Source organism: Sarcophilus harrisii, chromosome 3, assembly GCF_902635505.1.
Source record: "Sarcophilus harrisii chromosome 3, mSarHar1.11, whole genome shotgun sequence".
Taxonomy (NCBI): Eukaryota; Metazoa; Chordata; class Mammalia; order Dasyuromorphia; family Dasyuridae; genus Sarcophilus; species Sarcophilus harrisii.
Window position 1 is genome coordinate 234805535 of NC_045428.1, and position 17412 is coordinate 234822946.

Consider the following 17412-nt stretch of genomic DNA (forward strand, 5'->3'; position numbering starts at 1 on the left):
TGAGTAGCTAAGTAATTTTAAGTTTGTTTTTGAAATAGTCTTTAAAATAAACAATTCTTTTAGAAGGCTAAAAGTATATGCAGTAATTTAACGAAGAATAATTTATAAATTTAATATCTACTGGGGGAAACATGGTACCAGAAAACCAAATCTTCATTAAAAAGTACTTCATTATAATTTTAGTTCAATGACCAGTTGGCTACAGTTCCATCTCAAGAACTGATAATATCCAAACCATACATCTATGTCATGTAAACAAATTAAGTTCATTTTGGCTTTTTTTTTTTTTTTTTTAAATCATTTAAAGAATGTCTTTTTGCACTATGAAATAGGTTGGGTTGTTGGGAGAAAAAAGAATAAACATTTTTTTTCTTTTCATTAGTTACATGTCAACTCAGAAATTGAAAGCTCTAGTATTATTCCAAATCCAGCATTACCATAAGATCATGAGAGGAAAATGATTTTGAGACTTCAAAATAGTTGACAGTATCTATAAGTCATGTTTAAAACAAGATATAATGAAGAAATGTTGATTTTCAGGATCAAAACCAAATAATTGCACATGAACAACCACCAAAAATGAAAGATGACTGGAAGGAAAATATATCATCAAACCATAATTACAATGAAATTAATTTTTTATCACTAGTTTAAGAATATTTTAAAATCACTTGCAGGAAATTGTTCGCTATTTATCCTAGTGTCCTGAACTATCTGAAGAGAATGTCACATATTTTACATGGCATTGTTGTTGTTTTTTTTAAACTCCAAAGCAACAACATGGTTAATGTGACAGAAAACTAATAAAAATTATTTAAATGAGAAAAAATATGGACACTGGGTTATTTAAGATCAATTATTGGGCACCATTTTCATTTAATTTACTTAAATATATACTTAGCAAATATCTTTAGATAGGTTTAGATCAAGTGTGAAATTAATCTGGCCGTAACACATAAACTAGTATTTGAAGATACTAAAAATTTCACTAAATAGTTGCTGTTTTTTGCTTCATTACTAAATGTAAATTATTATTCTGGGATACATCTGAGATATACTCTGAGAACCATGGAATACTAACTTTTGGCAGGTTCATTAAACCTGGTCAGTTTAGAAACTTCCATTTTGAAATACTAAATAAGTATTATTTTCTAGAAGTTATGTTCAATATAACCATAATCCCAATTAGTAACCAATTTATAAAAATAGTGTTTATCCAATAATTCCAACAAAGTAAATATAGGAGGGTTTTTTCTTTTTTTTTTTTTTTAAATAACAAATGAAACAGGCTCACTGAATGAGAGAAATTAAGCTTATTTTAAAATTCCATACAAACACAGCTTAATCATACTTCTTTTATACTGGTATGTTGCTGTTCACCTCATCCTGGCAGTTTTAAGGTGCAAAAGCTTCTTTTAAATAGTTGGGCCTAATGTAATAATCCAATTTCACTGGCTATAGATTTAAATTAGCCCATTGAGAATCTGCTTTAAAGTAGACAGAAAAATTAAAACAGCATAATTCTTTAGAAAATGGTAGCACTTTCCATTGATATAATAAAGGGACTCAAGGGATGTTTGTCATTCATTATATTAGAGTTAAACCTTTAAAGAAAAATTCAAACCCCCCCAAAACAAACAAACAAAAAAAAAACCACACACACATTTGAAAGAAGTTGCTGTACCTGCAAAGACTGTTTAAGCTTACTTGAAATACAAAAAGTGCACCCTTCTATATCTACATATAAAACATTAGAAATAAAACTTGTGTAAAATGTTTGCTGTGCAAACTATAAAAAGTCAGTCAAGTCCATTTTTTCCCTCTAACTATGGTCACATTCTCTGGCTTCCTATTGCAGAGAATCACTGTTATCCAATACCAGGCCACTAATATTCGTTGCTGTGAGTTCTCCTCCATCATCTTCAGTGCTATCCACAGATTCATCTTCACTCTGTCCTCCCATCATGACTTGTTGCACTGCTAATGTAGCACCATCAGATGACAGAGATTGGAGGCTGTCCACATTCATATTAACTGGTGCAGTAATGGTCACAACCGCTCCTGGGGGATAAATTTATATTCAACATTTATTTTAAGATTAGTACTCTTAAAGAAACAACATACTATGGACCTTTAGTATAAATAAGTACATAACATACCAGTGTAAAATTTCTTATAAATTGTAATAAAATTTTCTATATGAATACACACAAATATATGTAAACATATATGTAAACAAATATATGTAAACACACACAAAACTACTAAGATGGAGTCATGTTATATTGATTCTGGTATGTTTTATACATAAGCAAGATTCTTTCTATAGGGAGCTAGTGAATAGGGAATACAACCTTATTTTAAGGGGGGTAATCAAGAAATAATAATAATATCAAGTTCTATGATTTACATAATGCTTTACAAAAATCTACGTATTACATCTATACAGTATGGATATAATATCTACATATTATTTGATCTTTACAGCAACCCTTTCCTTTTAAGTACTAAAAGTTTTATTTCCATGTTATAAGTGAGGAAGTTGAGATTGTAAGAAGAGAGTGTATAAGCTAGCTTGAAACTTAATATCACAAAAACCAAGGCAATGGGTCCCATCATTTGCTGACAAAGAGAAATGGAAGGAATGAAAACTGTGCCAGATTTTATATTCTTGGCTTCAAAGATCATTGCATACAGAGACTGCAACCATGAAATTAAAAGATTCTTGTTTCTTGGAAGGAAAACTAGGGCAAGTCTGGACAACATAGTAAAAAGCAGAAATATCACCCTGCTGACAAAGGTCTGTAGAGTCAAAGCTATGGTTCTTGTTCTTCTAGTAACAATGTAAGGCTGTGAGAGATGGAATAAGGAAAGCTGAGTGCCGCAAAATTGATGCTTTTCAATTGAAGTGTGGAGAACACTTTTGAGAGTCTTGTGGATAACAACTAGAGAAAATAAGTCAATATTTAGATAAATTCATTCAAAATATTCGCTGGAAGGAAAAATACTGAAACTGAAGCATCAATACTTTGGTAACATATTGAAAAAATAGTACTCATTGGAAAAGATCCCAAGGCTAGGAGATATTAAAGGCAAAAGGAAGAGGGGACAGCAGAGAATGAAGTAAAAAGTTCCATGAAAACAATGAGCATACTGGCCTTATACCCCAAAGGCAAAAGGAAGAGGGGACAGCAGAGAATGAAGTAAAAAGTTCCATGAAAACAATGAGCATACTGGCCTTATACCCCAAGGAGATACTAAAGAAGGGAAAGGGACCTGTATGTACCAAAATGTTTGTGGCAGCCCTGTTTGTAGTAGCTAGAAACTGGAAAATGAATGGATGCCCACCAATTGGAGAATGGTTGGGTAAATTGTGGTATATGAATGTTATAGAATATTATTGTTCTGTAAGAAATGACCAGCAAGATGAATACAGAGAAGCTTGGAGAGAATTACATGAACTGATGCTGAGTGAAATGAGCAGAACCAAGAGATCATTATATACGTCAACAACGATACTGCGTGAAGATATAATTTGATGGAAGTGGATTTCTTTGACAAAGAGACCTAATTCAGTTTCAATTGATCAATGATGGACAGAAGCAGCTACACCCAAAGAAAGAACACTGGGAAATGAATGTAAACTGTTTGCATTTTTGTTTTTCTTCCTGGGTTATTTATACCTTCTGAATCCAATTCTCCCTGAGAAACAAGAGAACTGTTCGGTTCTGCACATATATATTGTATCTAGGATATACTGCGACATATTCAACATATATAGATAGGACTGCTTGCCATCTAGGGGAAGGGGTGGAGGGAGAAAGGGGAAAAATTGGAACAGAAGTGAGTGCAAGGGATAATGTTGTAAAAAAAAATTACCCTGGCATGGGTTCTGTCAATAAAAAGTTATTATAATAATAAAAAAAATTAGAAAAAAAGAAAACAATGATCATGAAGCAGTACAGATTTTGGGAGATAGTGGAAAATAGAAAGGCTTGGTTAGCACACTAAGGTCTACAGAATCATGAGAAGTTATTCATTATTGAACAACTAAACAACAATAAAAGCTGAGGTTCACTGAAATAAAATTATTTGCATATGATCAAATACTAGCTAAATTCTGACTTTGTTCAGAACTTTTTTTTTAAAGCACTGCTGTTTCTCCCAAAGAACTACAATCTTATTGCTCAGAATTTGCCATTCATAAGTACAAACTCTAATCTATTCATGTTCTCCTTACCTTTTGTAATTCTTGCATACTTTATTCCATAGATCTTTCGTAGAGGAAGTTATCAATGACAAATATATTTATATCTACTATTGCACTAAGCAAGGCACGGGATAGAGAATTCCATTCTCTAATAAAATCTGCCCTCAAGAGCATTGAATGAAGTGAAAACATGCAAACAAGAATGCATATGATAATTTGATAGGGGAGATAATACAAACAATTAGAGTAATCAGGAAAGGTTTTTATGAAGGATGTAGAAACAATTCAGATGAGAAAAAAATGAGTTGCCAGAAGAGATTGATCAGATAATTCATCAGCCAATTTAAAATTTTTAAAAAGACATATAAAGAAGATGGATGCAAGGGAAGTTAATGCAAGAATGATATTAGGAATTAGAATTTAAACTGAGAAAGACCTAAATTTGTTGAGGAAAGCTCAGGGCAGCAAAAAGTAAGAAAAGATAATCCAAGAAGACAGAACTTCTATTCCACAGTAACTGGACTTGAGAGAAGGCCAAGTTGTTCCACCCCTACTTTGCTAATTTTCTCAGCCAAAGAAAAGGATCTGTTGCCTGGAAAGGATAGAACAAAAAATAGTTATGAGGGAAGGAGTTAATTTCCAAGATGAGAGAGGATGATGATAAGTACCTGGCTGCTCTTGATAAATTCAAGTTATCTGGCCCACATAAACTGAAATAATTAAAAACATGACTGAAGCCATTGTCAGTAACATGTGAAAAACCTTGGAGAAAGGGACAGCTATCACAGGACTGGAGAAAGCAAATATTATCAGAATTTTAAAAAAATAATGTTAATAGCTAACAGTTGATATTGATTTTTGATAGAATTCTAGAATGAATTATTTTTAAAAAGGTGGTTAAGAAGCAAGAAGTAATGACAATAAAAAGTTTGCAAAGCTACAGCAAGAACAAAGTAACTTCATTTCCTTTTCTTTTTTTCTTTTCTTTCTTTTTTAAAAAATGGGGTTACAAAACTTTTAGCTCATGGAAATGCTAAAGAGAAAAATGCACCTAGATTTCAGCAAAATAGTATATAATAAAGCATTTCAGAATCTTACCTCCGTGTCTCTAGTCACTATCTTCTTCATCTTGTGGAAACATGGAAAGATGAAAGCTAGATAATAGCACAGTTCAAAGGATTTGGATCTAGCTGAATGATTGGTAGTTAATTATTAATGGTTTAATGTCAACTTTTAGAAGGAAGCACTCCAGGGACTTGTACTTGGCCCTGCGCTGGTGAACATTTTAATCAGTGACCTGGATAAATGCATAAATGTTATGCTCATTATATCTTCAGATAGCAAGAAGCTGGGAGGAATTGAGCTAATAGTATAATGTTGTAGTCAAAACTAATGAAAATTTTGAAAGGACAAAGGAAGGCATGGCTTCCCCAAGATGATCTATTAATTGTAAAATTCAATAGTCTTTTTTCAGTCTTTATCCTTAACCTGTCTGTAGCATTTGACACTATTAACCATACCCACTTTCTTAAATACTGTACACAATTGCTATTGGCTTTAAATTTTCCTCTCATCTGTCCATATATTCCTTCTCAGTTTCTTTGGCTAGTTCATCATTCTCATTCTATTGTCTACAAATGACATCTCACACCTGTTTACTTCTGAGTACTCTTCTCTTCATTCCTAATTACAGCTGCCATTTATTTATCACTTTAACATTTGCAAAGTGTTTTACATATATAACTCTTATAACAATCCTGTGAAGTAGGTGCTTACAGACAAAGAAACTGAGGCAGAAAGTGACCAGTCCATAGAGTGTCTGAGGAAGGATTCGAATTCATGTCTTCCTGACTCCAAATCCTGGGCTCTGTTCACTATGTCTCTTCAGTTACTGTGTTCCCTGATTCACTGCTTGAAGTGATCTCATTACTCCCCCTATAGTATCCGATACTGTAGTGTAGTCAATATTATAGGGATGAATTCTAGATCTAGATATCCAGCTCCAGTTTTTCTCCTGAACTGTATATTCAAGTGCCTACTGGCCACTTCCAAAAGGATGGTAGGCATCTCAGATCTAACAAGTCTAAAAACCCCTTCCTCTCTTCCTTCTCTATGTTAAGGGGACCAATATCCTCCTTATCATCTGGATTCACAACTCCAGCATTATCACCGATTCTTCCCTTTACTTCATGTCCAATCAGTTTCCAAATCTTGTCAGTTATTGAATGTATTGTGAATCCATCTTCTCTCCAATCACATAACCAGATGCTCACCATCTCTTATCTGGATTACTATAATATCTCTAGATGATTTCCTTTGCTTACCGGTGCTTTTTCAGATTTAAATATTTCCCTTAGTTTCTACTTTTTCTTATTATTTTTGCTCATTCCAGCCATGCTCATTAGATATCTTCCTGCAGCTCTCCTCCTTTTTGTGGCTATATTCCTGGAGAAGGCCATCTATAATCAGTGCTTCCATTCCCTTACCTCTCTCTCTAAGTGCAGATTGGTTTCTGATCTTACAGAGCAACTGAAAATCATCTCTTCAAAGTTATCAATGATCTTTTACTTGCTAAATGTAATGATCTTTTCTGTCTTCATCTTTTCTGACTTTGCTGTAGCTTTTGATACTTCTGATCACCTTCTTCTTGATACTCTTCTCTCTAGGTTTTTGTGACAGTCTAATTACTCTGGTTCTTCTCCTGTCTGTCTGATGGCTTCTTCTCAGTGTTCTGTGCCTACTAACTGTGGGGATCCTCAGGCTTCTGTTGTAGTCTTATTCTATTTATCCTCTATATCAATTTGCATGATGATCTCATCAGCTCCAGTGGATTCAATACCCGGTTTATTTGATCTTAATCAAATATGATCTTAGATCTATTTATCCAGTCCTAATCTGTCTCCTGGGACAGCTAGGTGGTATAGTGAATAGAGGGATGGATCTGGAATCAGGAAGACCCGAGTTCAAAAAAGGCTTTAGTCACTGACCTGTGGCCTGGGGCACAATACTTAACCCTGTTTGCCTCAGTTCCTCATGTGTAAAATGAACTGCTGAAGGAAATAGCAAACAACTCCAGTTTCTTTGCCAAGAAAACCCCAAATGGGTATAAGAACACCCCAAAAGGTGGAGCAGAACATTTTCCAGCTGAAGGCAACTTAGAAGCTCAGCAGAAAAGGTCTATGACACTAGGTGAGAGTCCAGCATGCAGTCCTGGTGCAGGTTGTGACAGTGCAGCCTCGGACCCAGTGTCAACAAAGCAGGACTTTTGAATCAGTGGCAGTCCTGGTGGCTTCCAGACCTCTCAGCCCAGATACACCAAGGAGAATCTGGAAGATCAGCAGAAAAGGTCTGTGGAACAGGGGAGTCCAGTGCACAATGCTAGAGCCGTCTGAATTTGCAGGTAGTGCAGGTGGCTTCTGGACCTCTTGGCCTGAGGACACCAGGGAAGACTTAGAAGGTCAGCAGAAAGGATCTGGGTCAATGGGGTGGGAGTCAGGTATGCAGTCCTTGTGTAGACCATTCCAGCACCTATTCCCCACCCCAGGTCAGCAAAGCAGGACTATGCAGTTTAGCACACTAAATCTTTTTTTTTTTTTTTTTTTTTTTTTTTAAATAGTCTGCCTGGGTAATTTTCTACAACATTATCCCTTGCACTCACTTCTGTTTTGACTTTTCCCCTCCCTCCCTCCACCCCCTCCCTCAGATGGCAAGCAGTCCTATACATGTTAAATATGTCACAGTATTTCCTAGATACAATATATGTGTGCAGAACCGAACAGTTCTCTTGTTGTACAGGGAGAATTGGATTCAGAAGTTAGAAATAATCCAGGAAGAATGTGGAGGTTTTTCTTGGAAGGCAGCCTTAGTCTCAGTTGCAATCAATAATTAATCCAAAATCGCAGCCAGCTGGTAAAATGCAAACGTTTATTTCTGGTAAAATGCAAACGTTTATTTCTCCTTACAAAATTAGCCCGGTTAGTTGAGGCCTATCTCTCTGCCTGGCTCCAAGAGATCTTGCAGCTTTGTCCTTGGCTTCTGTCTCTGCTTTCTTCAGCCTCCAGCCAGCTCTGACTTGTGGCTTCTCAATCTCCAGTCTGAGGCGAGTAGTCTTTTCTTCCAGAGTCTTCTGTCTCAGTTCTGGAGAAATTCTCTTTCGCTCCAAGAGCTTCCTCCATATATATTATCTCCCAAAGGTTAACTCCTCCTTCTCGAGGCAGGGATTATGGGTTATCTCCCAGAGTGCTCTCTGGTCCTAAGAATTTCAAGGGAGGTGTGAATTCAGACTAAGCCAGCCCTGAACTCTCCCAAAGGAGTGAACTTCATTGAGTACTTAGATACTTATGAGCTCTTTAAAGGTGTGAGTACAAGCATTGTTCAATCAGTTCCACTTAGTATCTTGTTTCAAGTTCTGGCCCAAAATAATTCTTTCTAAGATTAAATTAACTCCAATGTCTTTAACACTTTGTAAAGAAATGTCTTAACACTTTAGTAAAGATTCCAACAGAAGAAAAACAAAAATGCAAACAGTTTACATTCATTTCCCAGTGTTCTTTCTTTGGGTGTAGCTGCTTCTATCCATCATTGATCAATTGAAACTGAATTAGATCTTCTCTTTGTCGAAGAAATCCACTTCCATCAAAATGTATCCTCATACAGCATTGTTGTTAAAGTATATAATGATCTCCTGGTTCTACTCCTTTCACTTAGCATCAGTTCATGTAAGTCTCTCCAAGCCTCTCTGTATTTATCCTGCTGGTCATTTCTTACAGAACAATAATATTCCATAACATTCATATACCACAATTTACTCAACCATTCTCCAATTGATGAGCATCCATTCATTTTCCAGTTTCTAGCCACTACAAAGAGGGCTGCCACAAACATTTTGGCACATACAGGTCCCTTTCCCTTCTTCAGTATCTCTTTGGGATATAAGCCCAGTAGTAGCACTAGCACATTAGATCTTACAGCTACAGTGGAAGCAGGGACAATTCCAGGGCAAAAAAGAAGACTTGTGGTCAGGTTCCTAGAAGGATGTCTGAAAACAGCTGCACAAAACCACAGAAGCTTGGGACAGTGCACCCTCCACTCTAGAAACAGAGACCCACTTAAACAAAGAGTTAAAAGCTGAGTGAAAATGAGCAAACAATTTTTTAAAATTCTGAAGAAAGTTATTATGGTGACAAGGAAGATCAAAACACACGTCCAGAGGATGATAACAAAGTCAAAGCTCCTATATTCAAAGCCTCCAAGAAAAATAAAAATTGGTCTCTGGCCATGGAAGAGCTCAAAAAGAATTTCAAAAATCAAGTAAGAGAGAGGAAAAATTAGGAAAAGAATTGAGAGTAGTGCAAAAAATTACAAAAAGCTAATGAGGAAAAGAGTGCCTTAAAAGGCAAAATTAGCCAATTGGAAAAGGAGACACAAAAGCTCACTGAGGAAAATAATTACTTAAAAATTACAACTGAGGAAATGGAAGCTAATGACTTTTATGAGAAATCAAAGTAAAATTTAAGAAATTTAAGAAAATTTAAGAAAATTTAAGAAATCAAAGTAAAATTTAAAAAATGAAAAATAGAAAGAAAAGCTCAAATGGGATCATAAAGATTCAGACATGACTGAAATGACTGAACAGCAACACACCTTTCTCCTAACTTCCATAGTCCATGTTCCAGCTACTTGTTGGATACCTTGAACTGGGTGTCCTGCAGAACTTTTATATGCAACATTTGCAAACTTAACCCTGTCGTCTTCTTTCTATTCTATTATTTTTAAGAGCATTATCATCCTCCTAGTCATCCAGGTTCACAACTGTAAGGACATTCTTGACTCCTCAATTCTCTCTTTCATCCTCCTCTTCCATTCCAAGCTATAGTCAACATTTATAATATATTTTATATGTGTTCCTTTCTCTCCTCTGATACTGTTATGACCCTGATGCAAGACCTCATCATATCATGACTAATGGCAATAGCTTCCCAATTAGTCTTCCTGTCTCAAATCTACTTCAGTCTGTATTTCCCTCAGATGTCAAAATGATCTTCTTAAATCACAGATCCGACCATGTCACCTACCTATTCAATAAACTCCAATGGTCACACCAATAAGATTGGCTAATATGATAGAAAATAAAAATTACAAATATTGGAAAGGATGTGGGAAAATTGAGACACTAATGCATTTGGTTGGTGAACTGGTTCAGCCATTCTGGATAACTACACCAAAGGACTATTTTGGGTTAGCAATACCACTAGTAGGTTTGTATCTTAAAGATGCAAAAAGCAAAAAGACATATCTACAAAAATATTTATGGTAGGTTTTTTTGTGGTGGCAAAGAATTGGAAACTGAGGTGATGCCCAACAACTGGGGAATGGATGAACAAGTTGAGATATATGATTGTGATGGAATACTATTGTGCTATAAAAAAATTATGAGCAGGATGCTTTCAGAAAAACCTGGATAGATTTGCATGAACTGAAAGCAAGTGAAATTAGCAGAATCACAGAATATTGTACATAGTAACAGCAATATTTTACAACTATCAACTGTGAATGATTCAGCTATTCTCAGCAATACAATGATCTAAGACATTTCCAAAGGACTTATGATAAAAAATGCTATCCAGTTCCAGAGAAAGAATTGGAGTCTGAATGAAGATTAAAACATACTTTTTAAAATAAAAAATGAATGTCAAAAGTTATTTTTGCATATATTTGAGAAAAATAAAATACCCTGGGGAAGAAAAAAATCCATGGGCTTCCTATTACTTCCAAGATCAAATATAAAATCCTGTGTTTTTCATTAAAAACCCTTTATAACCTATAACCCGGTTCCCTCCTATCTTTCCATTCTTCTTACACTTTATTTCCTATGAACATCATTCTTGCTATTCTTTGAATAATATAACTCTATCTCCTGACACCAACCATTTTCACTGTCAGTCTTGGTGACACCCCGCTCAATGCTACTTTCTGGTCATTGTGACTTCTTTCAAGACTCAGTCAAAATCCTATGTTTACAGGAAATCTTTCATAATCCATCTTCATGCTAGTCCCCTCCTTCTATTGATTATTCTCAATTTATCCTGTATACATGGGAGACCGGAGATAATCAATAAAGGGAGATAATAAAAAAGCCATAACTGAATATAAAGTATAACATTCAAATATAGAAGTTAAGCATAAAAAAGAAAACATGATTGAAAAATCACAAGAAACTAAAAAAAGATAAACTGCTGACATTCGCATATAAGGAATAATCTCTCAGAATTTTATCATCACCAGGGGAAGTTTAATTAGACAGGTGACCTTGGTGTGTTTCTATTATATAGAGATGATTTCCACAAAAAAAGGAAAAATGGGTAGAAAGTAATCATTGGGAAAGGGGAAAAGAGAATAATTTGGGGAAAGATTGGCTGACATTCTTGGGATATACAAGGAAGAGGTTATTCAATGGAGATGATAGTGTAGGGGGGAAAACGGGCAACACTTAAGCCTTACTTTCATCATCTGACCAGATCGGTTCAAAAATTCATCTTACTCTACAGGGAAGAAGGAAGGAAAGAAATTGGAGAATAAGAAGCAAGGTAAATTTAGAGAGGAAGTGCTCCTAAGTAAAACAGACTCTTAAAGAGGAGTCAAAATAAAAATGAGAAGTATTAAGAATAGAATGGAAAGAAATACATAGTTAGCAATCAGAACTGTGAAATGTGAATGGGATGAACTTGCCCACAAAATGGAAAGAAAGATACCAGAATGAATTAAAAACCAGAACTCAACAATATGTTGTTTAAAAGATATATACCTGAAACAGAAAGATAGATGTAGATTTAAAATAAGGGTCTGGAGGAGAATCAATTATGCTTCAACTGACATAAAAAGGGCAGGGGGTAGTGGCAATATTAGACAAAGCAAAAGCAAAAGTATACTTAATGAATTATAATAAATTCTGAAAATGTATGCACTAAATGGCATAACATCTAAATTCTTAAATCAGAATTTAAAGGAGTTGTAGGAAGAAATAAGTAGTAAAACTATAACAGCAGGGGGACCTCAATTGATCCCTCTTAAACCTAGATAAATCTAACCACAAAAAACTAGAAAGAAGTTAAGGATCTGAATGGAATTTTTGAAAAGTTAGATATAATAGGCCACTGAAGAATAGTGAATGGGAATAAAAATGGAATATACCTATTTGTCTTTTGTGTATGGTACCTTCACAAAAATTGATCTGTATTATACTGTAACATAAAACCTCACAAATAAGTACAAAAAAGTAGAACTATTAAACATATCTTTTTCTAACATAATGTAATAAAGTTTATTTTATAGCATAATGTAATAAAAAGTTTATTCAATAAAGAATCCAAATTTATAATACTGATAAAAATTTAATTTGAAATTAAATAACTTAATGCTAATTACATAAACATAATGAGGAAACAAAACTATTGGGGTTTTTTTGCAGATGATATGATGGTTTACTTAGAATATCTTAGAGAGTCAACTAAAAAATTAAATGAAACAACTGAACAATTTCAGCAAAATTATAGGAAACAAAAACACACTATTATTTCGTATTTCTTTATAATATTAAAAAAACATAGCAGGAAGAGACAGAAATTCCATTGAACATGACTACAGACAGTATAAAATACTTTGGAATCTATCTATGAAGACTAACATATATAGGAACTATATGAACCCAATTATGAAATATTCTTTCAAAGATTTAAATAAATGGAGAAATATTAACTGATGATGGGTAGGCCAAGCCAATATAACAAAAATGACAATATTACTTAATTTAATGCACTCATTTAAATTAGACAACACTAATGCCTAGCATATAGTACTATAGAAATCCAATTATTCTCCCCAAATAAACTTTATTGAGCTAGAAAAAAATAACAAAATTCATCTGGAGGAACAAAAGGTTGAGAAGATGAAGGGAACCACTGAGGAAAATGAAAAGGAAGGGACTGTAGCAAAACTGATCCCAAATTATAGTATAATGTTGTAATTACCAAAACAATTTGGTACTGGGTAAGAAGAGGAAAAGTTGATATAAATACATAAAGTATAGAAATAAATGAGTACCGTAACTGAGTGGTAAACTCAGAAAAATCTGAGTTATTAGGGTAAAAATTCACTAACTGCCTAAAATGTCTAGAAAAACTGGAAAATACTCCTGAAGAAGCTAGGAATAGAAAAACACCTCAAACTATTTACACCAAGATAAACTACAAATGATACATGTTCTAAACATAAAGGACACAGTATCATAAATTCGTAAAGCATGAAAGAAATTATTTGTTCGATACATAAAGAGTTCATGACCAAAGAAAAGACAGAGAGTTCATAGGAATAATTTTGATTACAGAAAATTAAAAAGATTTTGTAAGCAGCTAAAATGAGAAGAAAATTAAGAATTAGGGGGACATTTCTGCAGCAAGCTTCTCAGATGTCTCAGTTCTAAGTTAGATAGGGAACTAAGTCAAATTTTCAAGAATAAGAGCCATTCCCCAAATAATAAGAGATATGAATAAGTAATTTCAGAGGAAGAACTCTAAGGTATCAATAGTCATGAGAAAAAAATATTCTAAATCACTAATAATGATAAAAATGCAAATTAAAACAACTGTGATACCATCTCATACCCATTAGATTGGCTAAGAAGACCAAAAAGAAAAAAAAAAAATGAAAAGGACAAACGGAGGAGGTAATATGTGAAAACTAGTATACTAATGCACTTGGAGCTGTAAACTAGGTCAACCATTTTGGAAATGCAATGGAACTACAACTAAAAAGCTATTAACCCATTAATTCTTTGACCTATATAGATACCACTGCTATACCCTAAAGAAATCAAAGAAAGAAGAAAAAATGAAGATTTAAAAAGCTCCAATTGTAAAAAATTGGAGTATGAGAAGATCATTAATTGGGCAATAGCTGAACAAATTATGGTATGTGAATGTGATATAATACGATTTGGATCTATAAGAAAGGATGAAGATGGTTTCAGAAAAATCTGGAAAGACTTGTTTGAACTGATTCAAAATGAAGTAAGCAAAACTAGAGGAACAATTTATACAGTAAAAGAAATATTTTAATGATAATTAACTTTGAAAGACTTAATAATTATTACAATTCCAAGGAATCATGATGAAATATTTTATCCATATTTGGATACAGAACTGATGGACTCCAAGTACAAATTGAAGCATATTTTTTCATCTTTCTTTTTGGAGGAGAACATGACTAATGCTGAAAATGTGTTTTGTATAAATCAAATATTTGCAATGGGCTCTACTTTCCACCTTTCTCAAGGTGGGAGGGGGGAGCAGAATTTAGAACTGAAAATGAAAAATTGAATTCTAAAAATAAAACAATTAACAAAAAAGCTTCACTGAATCTCTCTTTATTTAGAATAAATAAAGCTTCTGTTTGGTTTATAAAACATTTCACGATTCACAATCTACTTTTCCACATTTGTTTCCCACATTCCAAACAAACTAGTCTACTTACTCTCTTGTACATTCCATTTCATATCAAATTTCTGGGCAAATATTTACAAGAATTGTCTTCTATGCCTAGAATGTGGTTCCCTTTTTAGCTCTCTTAGAATCCATAGACTTTACACATCTTTAGAAAGGATATTGATAAAGTAATGGGTATTGAGAGGAGGACAACCAGAATAGTGAAAAACCTCTAGTCTATATTATATAAAGATTGGGAACTAGAGATATTACAATATTAGCCAACATTTATACAGTATCTTAAAATTTATAAAGAGCTTCATACATGCATTTATATTTAAAATCTAAGAAATTAAGATCTCAAACTATAGTCAGGCACAATTGCCTACATGGTAGTAGTATGATAAACACAAATGAAAATTTGTTCTGACAATTTAACAAAAAAACAAAGCCATTTCTGCTTAGGAAATTGTAATGGTTATGGTCTTATAGCTGGAGATTCTTAAAAAGTACATCATATCTCGTCTTATTTACACTATAAATGGCTTTTGAGTATTGTTTCTTTTGCATAAGCAACATTATCCTGATCTTTTACATTTTGTATATAGATGCTAATTTAGAAATAGCTGGTTAGATTATTTTTAAGAATGCACAGAAAGCTACCAGATCTTGCTGTTACTCAGACTTCTTTTAATGATTACATGATATCATATTTTGACCTTGAAGACAACTCTCTTTGGAACTGGCATGTGAAATAAAATTTGTTACTAATATAGCTGATGCTAAACAATGTAGAGACTTTTTTTTTCCTAACATAGCACTTTTTCTCTGTCAGGCAGTTTGACATGGATGGGGAGATATAATAGCTGCCTATAATAGCTTCAGTACTCTGAAGACAATCACATGGAAGAGGGATTAGATGTGTTCCAGAGGATAAAACTAAGAATAAAGGGTGGAAGTTGCAAAGAGGCAAATTTAGGTTTGAATTAAGGAGAAAGTTTCTAAACAGTTATTAAAAATGCAATGGATTCCCTTTGAAGCCAGATGACTACTTTTTGAAGATGTTGCAGTGGGAAATTCTATTTTTGGGTGTGGGTTAATCTAGATGACAACTTCAATCCTGAAATGTTGCGAGCTATACTACAATGTATAGGTAAGGAAGAAATCTATTCCAGGCCTACAACATGGTACAAACAGCACGGAGGCAGATGAAATACTGAATTCTAGTAAAGTCAAGAATATCTATTGCCTAAAATATAGACTCTATGAGGCAAAAATGTGAGAGAAATTATGAAGAACTTTAACTGCAAAGCTAAAAAATCTGTATTTTATTCTTGAGGTAACAGGGAGGTTAATAAAGATTCTATTCAGAGTAGTGACAAAATTGTAATATCAATTTGTTAGCTAACTATTACCTATTAGATTTCCAAATAAGAAACCATTCTCTTCTTAACTTACATGGATTAATTTTGTTTTTGTAGGAAAAATCCATTTTTTTAGCAGGATCAGGAGATCATTATATACTTCAACCACAATACTATATGATCAATTCTGATCAACACAGATCTCTTCAACAATGAGATGAACCAAATCAGTTCCATTTGTTCAATAACGAAGAGAACGCTACACCCAGTGAAAAAATTATGGGAAATGAGTGTGAACATTTTTTATTTCCTTCTCAGGTTATTTTTACCTTATTTTTAAGTCTGATTTTTCTTGTGCAGCAAAATAACTATATGGATATGTATACATATAATGTATTTAACATAAACTTTAACATATTTTTACATGTATTGGTCTACCTGCCGTCTAAAGGAGGGGCTGGGGGGAAGGAGAGGAAAAGTTGGAACAGAAGGTTTTGCAAAGGTCATTGCTGAAAAATACCCATGCATATATCTTGTAAATAAAAAGCTATAATAAAAAATAAATTAATTTAAAAAAAAGAAAAAAAAAGAAATAATCCATTTGTTAAAAACTTTCTTGGTTTCTTATTTGATTAAGAATTTACTAAAGTCACATGTCTATTTAGAATGTCTTTTAGAAACTGATGTAAAATGTTGGTCTAAGCCTAATTTTGCCAGCTGGATTTTCAGTTTATCTAGCAGTTTTCAAATCAAATAGAAAGTTCTTTTCCCCCTCAAAAATGTAATTTTTAAAAATTACATGTAAAAATAGTTTTCAGTTATCATTTTGTAAGATTTTGAATATCAAATTATTTTTTCCTCCTCCTCAAGACAGCAAGCAATATGATATAGGTTATACACATATAGTACTTTTAAATATATTTCCATATTTGCCATATTGTGTAATTATAGATATTAAAAAATTAGAAGGCAGATCATATACTTTTCATAGTAGTGGGTAGAAGATGTTTTTAATCAAACAAGGAACCGAGAAAATTAAAAAAAAATAAAATGACTCATTTCTGCAAAAACAAGATTATTGCATTTAAGTTAAGAAAAGAATCAATGATTTATTTATTTGGAAAAAAAAATCAGAACAAAAAGAAAATACCACAAGAAAGAAAAAGCAAACCAACAACAACAACAACAAAAAGGTGAAAATAATGTGTTTTGATCCTCATTCAGTTTCCATAGTTCTTTCTCTGGCTTTGAATGGCATTTTCTATCCCAAGCTAATTGGAATTGTCTTGGATCAGACAATTCTCAGTATGACTGAGAAGGGCAAAGTCTATCATAGTTGATCATCACATAACCTGTTACT

The 17412-nt window shown here is 33.4% G+C and overlaps 1 protein-coding gene across 2 annotated transcripts in view; it reads right to left on the reverse strand.

Annotated features, from left to right (window-relative positions):
- Nucleotides 1-276: 276 nt before the first annotated feature.
- Nucleotides 277-17412, reverse strand: part of PKNOX1 (PBX/knotted 1 homeobox 1) — a 156727-nt gene continuing 139591 nt past the window's right edge. For both annotated transcript variants that reach the window (XM_023498863.2, XM_003763382.4), the window contains one exon: nt 277-2061. In XM_023498863.2, the coding sequence (XP_023354631.1) occupies nt 1850-2061 (212 nt within the window). In that variant the 3' untranslated portion in view covers nt 277-1849. The remainder of the gene's footprint in view (nt 2062-17412) is intronic.